Raw genomic sequence first — 7,914 nt, forward strand, 5'->3', positions numbered from 1 at the left:
AAAAGTTCGAATGCATTGAAATATAAGGAGTAGTTCTTAGTATTCTTAGTATTTCAATCGTTTCGGATTTGTGAATTTCTAACACTAATAAATTTAGGGAAAAATACAAAATTGGCCGAAACTAATTTTATTTTTTAGTCAAAATGTACACAAAGTATGTATATTTTAATATATAATATACATAAATACAAAAATATATTTTGTCGGCTATTATTTTGGGAGGGGGTAAAAACATACATTTCTCAAATTTTACGATAATTATTCCATGCAACTAAGTTGAATTATAATTAAACTCTCGTGGCTTTGTGATTAAATTTATGTAAATTTATTTCGTTAGTAATTTTTCACTTTTCAAGTATAGTCTACTTTTTATCTTTCAAAAATTATTTCACTATTTTAAACAATCTTTTGGTACTTTGCAGCGTGGAACTTTAAGATTCTGTTTTTCATTTCAATTCCTTTTTTTATTTCAAAAATTTGTTAAAGAGGATGACAATTAGAAACAAAGGGTAGATTAGTCAAATAATTGGAATCTGCACATTGTGTATCGTTCAATTAGGAAACATTTTTCCCCTAAAAGAGATTCCTCTAATTATCCTTTTCCTTTTCTGGGATAATTTGATAAAGTAAAAAGATATAAATAGAAGAAGTGAAACTTATTCTAAGTTCAAGATCATGTTCGCACTTGATCGGATTACCAAAACAACCTGAACGATTAACACAAGCCATTTCTGCATTAATGTAATTGACCCTTTTTGCATGGGAATTAATATGTCTGCTTCTTCTTCTTATTCTGAATTGAATTCTCCTTCGTACTACTGTTTCAACATAAAGCCTATTTATACCCAGATCCTTTTAGCATCTTGCATTGGATTAATCCTTTCAGCGGCTGTGTATTATCGGCTCAAGAATTTCCGAAACCAGAAGATCATTCCACGTATTGATGTTTCGCGTACCAGGAAGGTCCTCAAGTTTGAAAATTTTTCCCATTATGTAGGTAATTATTCTCTCCCGTTTTGTGTTTCAACTATTTTCTGTTTCTTATAATGCTGTTATTATTGAATATTATCTTTTTCTATCTTTTTCGTTTTCTTGAGCCCGGGATCTATCGAAAACAGTCTCTCTACTCCATCGGGTAGGATAAGGTCTGTGTATACTCTATCCTCCCCAAATCCATTACCTGTGAGATTTTAAAGGGTTGTTCTTGTATGTAGGTAATTATTTGATTGAAGTCTTGGATCCCCTTTTGGGTTTTCTACGTTTCTCTCTTCCTTTTTTGGTTAGTGTTATTATATTTAGGATCGTATCTGTTGTTGTAGATGTAATTAAGCAATTAAAAGTGCGTTTCTCTAAAAGTTTAAGCTTTTAGATGACGTGGTCCCGTACCTTAGCTTTGTATTAGAGCAGGTCTAAGCAACCCTCACTTCCACCCATCGTCTACTTGAAAAAGAAGCCAGGTCGCACGTGAAAGGCGTGTTAAGGATAAACTTAAGTACTTGATATGTTCTATTTCCTATATCACTTCCTTTTAGTTTGTTTCAACATTAATGACATTTTTCGACATTTGAAAACTTCTTAACCATAAAGGTCCAATTTTATGCTTAATGGCATGCTTTTGTCGCTATGTAATGTCATGAAATGTTTTAGATCACAAATTTCGGTAAGAAAGTTTTCTCTTTCTAACAGATTTAAGCCTTTCAACGAGGTGATTTTAAAACTGAACATATATGTATGAATATGCAGCTAGACAAATGGGATTTGCAGATAGGAGAGAGTGTCCGCATATGTGTAAGCTAGCTACTGAGTACATAATAAAATCAGAAGGGTGTGAAGAAGATATGTATAGCTACTTTTCTAATGAACCAGATGCTGATTCGCTGTTTATAAAACTTGTTGAAGAGTTTGAGAGATGCATCCTCAGTTACTTCGCTTTCCATTGGAGTCAGGTTCCATATATGATGAGCCAGGTAAATCCAGTTAATAAGAAGAAATAGATACATACTTCAGAAATTATAACCTCAAAAAACAAAATTTTAAGTTCGAATTGTTGTTGACGAACTCGCATTCCTTTCCTTTTGATTATCTTTCAGGTATTGAGTGCTGATCACTTTGAGCCCAAAAAGAAGCTCCAAAACATTGTCATGGCTGCTACTAGGTATTAACTGTATTTCCTAATATTTGCTCTTTCATCCTATAGTCAGATTGATGGCCATCGTTATCGATTTTCGTTTTTAGGCCTTATCCAAATTTTAGCCAATTGGGAGAAATTCAAACAATCCTATTTGTAGGATCATATGGTTTAATAGGGGTTTAGACAGAACCATACATGTTTATTGTGATAGTCTAAATGTAAATACTTAGATGAGGATGTCATGAAATCGTACCTCCTTTTTTCTCGTGTTTGGAATATGTAATTATCATTACGAAATATATTAGTTGTTATGATACTCATTTGTTGTTGGTAATTCCCCGATGTTTCCAAAACTACATGTCAAAGAATCTGCAACCTTTATGACATCCCTGGAATAGTGTGTGTACATGGTCAGATGCATTATTTCTTTCATACTTACTAGGATTATAATTGATGAATCATCGCTTTGGTTCCTTTGCTTAGCCTTTTACTTTGCCAACAGGTGTAGCGCTAGCTCTTATAGTTAACTTGAATTCTTTGGCACTCCTTTGTGCATTCTGGTTGTTTGCCATTACTGTTACCGTCACACCTTTTGTTTTCTGTTCTGGATTTCACCATGTTACCATAGTAGCTTTGATTTTCTCCATCCTTTACTTTTCACACTATTCTAGAGCTGGTCTGTATAAAATGACTTAAGTGAGTTATGAGTTTCCCGTCCATGCTTACAACCAAGCCTTCCGCATTTCTAAATGATATAATTTTTTGTGATAGATTGATCAACTAGTTTTTGGTTTGTATATCAACCAATTGAGAAATTTCTATCTGGTCGACAAATCTTATGATGTGATACGTGCTTTACTGCAACAGAACTCCAAGCAGTCTGAGTTAAAGTCATTTTATATAGTAAAGAAGATGTTGAATGTTTTATTTTTAATTTTTTGATAGTTTAAGCGAACTTCTGAGGTTACAATATGGGGAATTCACCTCCACATGAAAACGGAGATTTCAAATAGAAGGTTGTTATGCCAAATATCTTTATTGGTAATTGGTAATTCCCTGTGATTTCTAGTCAATTGAAAACAGATTTCGTATAGACAAGTCCAGATGTGTTTGGTGTCCATCTGCCTCGTCCAGGAGACCATGACCTAACTTTATTGTTATTATGGTCAGCTTTCGGATAATATTCCAGATATTGACATTTATGATTTCCTTAGCTAAGATGTTATACAATTTTATGGAGAAATTTTATTTTGTGTCTCGTACAACTTACACTAGTTGTATGAGTTTCCTTTTTGTCTCACAAATTTGTGGACCCAATCTTACCCTTCTGGGTCCACAGAAATCTGGGTCCACAAAACTGCGAGACAAAAAAGTTGTCACTAGTGTTAGTTGTATGAGACACAAAATAAAATTTTCCAATTTTATGTAACCCCTAGCTGGTCAGAAAGTACTTAAATCAGTACTAGATTAGCATAGTGGCTTCCAATCAAATCATACTATTATTTTTACTTTTGCTGAACTTGGTACATATTATGAACTATTCATCTTGTTGTTTTGTGCGTTATAAAGGGAACAAAGATTTGAAAGGGTGACAAAGAATCTGAAGGTTGCAAGAGTTCTTACTACCTTAGTTGAGGAGATGAAAGCAATAGGACTTGTTTCTTCAGATGATTCACAGTGCACAGATGTGATGGTGCCAATGGCTCACAAAGATAGAAGCCCTGTCCTCCTCTTTATGGGTGGTGGCATGGGTGCTGGGAAAAGCACCGTGCTCAAGGACATTCTCAAAGAGTAAGAACGTCGTTATTTGCAAGTGTACATACATATATATATATACATGCATATGTGTGTGTAAGATTCTAATGAGGTGTTCTTTCAATGGAGGTGATAAATCATTATGTGAAAGATACTAATGCAGTGACTGCCAAAATTTGGATGCAGACCATTCTGGATTGGAGCTGCAGCTAATGTTGTTGTGATAGAAGCAGATGCCTTCAAAGAATCAGATGTTATTTACAAAGCTCTTAGCTCCAGGGGACATCATGACATGCTGCAAACTGCTGAACTGGTTATTATTCTTCTTAACCCCCCACCCCCACCTTCCCATTACCCCAAACCCCTTTGAAATGTTACGCATAAAGAGTTGCATCTCTGTGCTAATCCGAGGTTCTGATGCCCGGTCTACCTGTCGAATGTGGCATAGGGAGAGAAAATCATGTGAATTCATCCAAATGCTATATCTGCTGCAAAGCATTCACTAGTTTATTTGGAGAAAAATCTTGTCTCATAGGTAACTAGCTAGGCCGGCAGCTAGGTCCAAAGTGGTATGCTACTGCTATGGTGCCGATATAGTCAGTACATTAGCGCAGTTATCAAACATGCAGGCTGACTATCTACGTAATTCCACATTGAGAAGAAAGATGTGTACCTCCTGCAAACTATTCTATCAATTATTATGAGTAAAAGAGTCTTTTAATAAGAAGGCTAACAATTACTGGAAACAAATTCTAAATAATATTTCATCTAAAACATTTGGAGGACTTAGGTCCTTTTTTACGATATTTATGTCCTTGAATTCTTTTGGTTATTTAAGAAGTAAATTTCATGCAATTTGCAGGTACATCAGTCATCAACAGATGCAGCATCATCCCTGCTTGTAACAGCACTCAATGAAGGAAGGGATGTGATCATGGATGGCACGCTGTCATGGATACCCTTTGTAGTGCAGACAATAGCCATGGCTAGAAACGTTCACCGGCGCCGCTACCGCATGGGGCCCGGTTACAAAATAGAGGACGATGGAAGTGCTACTGAAAACTACTGGGAACAGATTGATGAAGAACAAGAAACTGATGGAATTAGAAAGAGAAGACCTTATAGAATAGAATTGGTTGGAGTTGTCTGTGATGCTTATTTAGCCGTCGTTAGAGGCATAAGGTATGCAAAAGATCTAACTAATGCGTGAATCATAGTCATAAAGTACTGAAGGAACACTAGGTAATTTCTTCCCATCTGCATTAGTATTGATGGGAAGAGTTTCTAGGTACCTGTCTGGTGGTAGTAGGCATATCGGCGCGCACAAGCTGACCCTGATAACACAATTATCTGCCAAAAGAAAAATGGAACAGGGGTCAAGAAAACTTACGTGGTGGCTGAAGAAAAAGAAAGATAAAGAATGTTGATATGAAAATGGAGAAGAATTACTATTAACATATACACTCCAGTAAAAAACAGACAAATCTGCTAATTCTCCTAGCATTAAGTTTGTTTCTATTCTTTACAGGAGAGCTATCATGTGTAGGAGAGCTGTTCGGGTAAACTCACAACTTAAGTCACACAAGAGATTTGCTAGAGCATTCAATACATACTGTCAGCTTGTGGATAATGCAAGGTTATATTCCACTAATACTTTGGAAGGCCCCCCTAAGGTACAACTAATAAGTTATATATCTGCACATTCTGATTGTCTAGACATTTTTCATGTAATGGCATATGTACTAACAAGGAGTATTCAAAAGTTGATAGGATGGAAGGATAGAGACAGGACATTGTTGGTGGACCGTGATGAGATAGATGTATTGGATGTGGTAGGGAGGTTGAACGAAGGAGCTGACTCCATATATGAACTTTACAAGAACCCTCATCCAGCTTATCAATCTGGCTCAGTTTGGAAAGATATTGTCATGTCACCTTCTAGATTGAACATTCAGAAGGAACTCAAGTATTCTATTCAAAAAGTTGAAAGAATGAAAGCCTGAGTTAATAATGATTCTTCAAAGCCTTCCTCTTTGTACAACTGTTATATCAACCTTCAGTTTCTTTTTTTTTTTTTTTTGGTTTTACCATCCATTTTTGAAGGTCACTGGCCCAACCAATCTTGATTCAAGCCGCGGCTAAAGGGGGAAGCAGTCTCCATTCTGAGGCCTCATTACTGAACCTAGCTTCAGCTCTTTTGTGTCTCAGGCTTTGTAGTCTTGACGGTCACATCGAGTTGTAGGTTTGATAGATGAAAGCTGAGACCTCATGTAAAGAATACTTGTGTCTTTATTTGTTTGTGTGTACCACGTCCCCAATAGTTAATGTATGTTACAATAACTGGAAATATACATGCCGGATAAAGTTCAAACATCATGCTTAAACTATATCTGTACATGACATAACCTCTTCATTTCTGGTTCAATTAATGGCACATGAAGGAGGGAAAAAAACAAGAAGAGTTCTGGAAACGGGAAATGGGTTTGAATTTCACTATTACTTACATTTCAGACAATGGGTATGTCTGGACGACATGTTGGAAAAGAACAAAGTGAAAATTTCACTTAGAAGTACCGAGGCGCAAGGAGTTCACGCCAATATGAAGGATAGACATTTACGAGGAGCAAGTCGATAGATATCTACTCCCTCCGTTCACTTTTACTAGACATGTTTTGACTTTTCATGTCCCTTAAGAAATAATAAATAAAGTGCATAATTTACCATGATACCTATATTAATTGATGCATATTTTATTGAATTTGAGAAAATAATATAAAATGAGTAATAAATACTATGGGTATAATAGAAAAAAAGATCTATCTTCTCTTAATATGCGTAAAATGACAAGTAAAAATGAAACTCTATTTTAAGTATACATGCCAAGTAAAAGTGAATGGAGGGAGTATATATGAAAAATGTTTCAATATTTTGCGCCCAAAACAGGATGAGACGTGGCCGCCACTCGCACCCGATACCGATGGAACTTTTATGACATAATAATTACCCGATTCATGCCTGTTTACCGTGAAAATGGTAACGACAATTAAATCTATAAATGAGATTCTAAAAATACGTGATCTATTTTTATGCTAGTTGTAGAGCAGACGGTGCTAAGAATATGAAGTTTTACGATAAAATACAAGCTAAAACGGGGCGGTAATCAAACCGAGGGGCTTGCTTCCCTAGCTTCGGACTGGTCGATGGAGGACCTCGAGGTCAATATCTTGGCTCGATCTCGAGCTATCGGGGGTAGTCGGGAATGGGATAACAGTTAGAATGTGATCAAACAAGGCTCTTTATGGCCAATACCAAGCAATAAATGAAGAACAAGTGAGAGAGTAGTAAATGCTAAAGTGGCATTGAGCTAGTAAGGACGAGCCAGTTAGAGAGAAGAAAGAGAGAGAGATATATTATTTATCATATGGAGAATAGTTGGAGCTCTGCCTTACAGGGTGTTAACGACTCCCCTTTTATAAGAGGGGGGAGCCCAAACTTAGTACAAGATACGTTGTGTGATAAAGGAAATAAAATGGGACAGGCAACTAGCTTTATGACGTATGCGTGGGCCGATGTTGAGCTGCTAAAATAGACTTAATGGACTCCGGATGCATTCTTCGGGAGCTTCACGCGTTCGTCGGGGTTTCGGCCGATGTTATCCTTGGTTGGGTGTCGACAGATCTTGAGGGTAGTGACCGGCTCGAGGTCCTAGGCCTCCGGGGTGACCTTCTGAAGCATTTTGTCAATGAGAAATCGGCCCTTCGATTTCACCGTGCACGGATAGTCTCCGCGTTTCTTATAGGAAAGCGATAAGAAATTATTTTGACACCTCACTTCTTGGGCTCCCTTAATGACGTCGTGCTGACGGCGTAGCCCCTTTTACAAGTGCCGAGGCGTTTCTCCCTTTCGCTTCTCCAGGATCATCTGAAATGTCGTGACTCCTCGTTCTTCGGGTTCATATCATTGCTATCGATTTAGCTTTAATAAATGCATTGATTGCGCCTGCCGTTATGCTTTTCGATAGCGGTAAT

At 36.9% G+C, this 7,914-nt stretch overlaps 1 protein-coding gene across 2 annotated transcripts; it reads left to right on the forward strand.

Annotated features, from left to right (window-relative positions):
- The first annotated feature begins 512 nt into the window (after positions 1–512).
- On the forward strand, positions 513–6,259 carry LOC104219698 (calmodulin calcium-dependent NAD kinase-like). 2 transcript variants are annotated; one of them, XM_009770413.2, is made up of 8 exons: positions 513–997; positions 1,744–1,967; positions 2,091–2,155; positions 3,701–3,922; positions 4,073–4,199; positions 4,749–5,068; positions 5,415–5,559; positions 5,650–6,259. In XM_009770413.2, the coding sequence occupies exons 1-8, from the start codon at positions 760–762 to the stop codon at positions 5,887–5,889; spliced, it is 1,581 nt and encodes a 526-aa protein (XP_009768715.1). In that variant the 5' UTR covers positions 513–759; the 3' UTR covers positions 5,890–6,259. The 2 variants fall into 2 exon arrangements, with proteins under 2 accessions (XP_009768715.1, XP_009768716.1); XM_009770414.2 differs by having other exon boundaries at positions 921–993.
- Positions 6,260–7,914: the final 1,655 nt, after the last annotated feature.

Source organism: Nicotiana sylvestris, chromosome 2 (assembly GCF_000393655.2).
Source record: "Nicotiana sylvestris chromosome 2, ASM39365v2, whole genome shotgun sequence".
NCBI classification, from domain to species: Eukaryota; Viridiplantae; Streptophyta; class Magnoliopsida; order Solanales; family Solanaceae; genus Nicotiana; species Nicotiana sylvestris.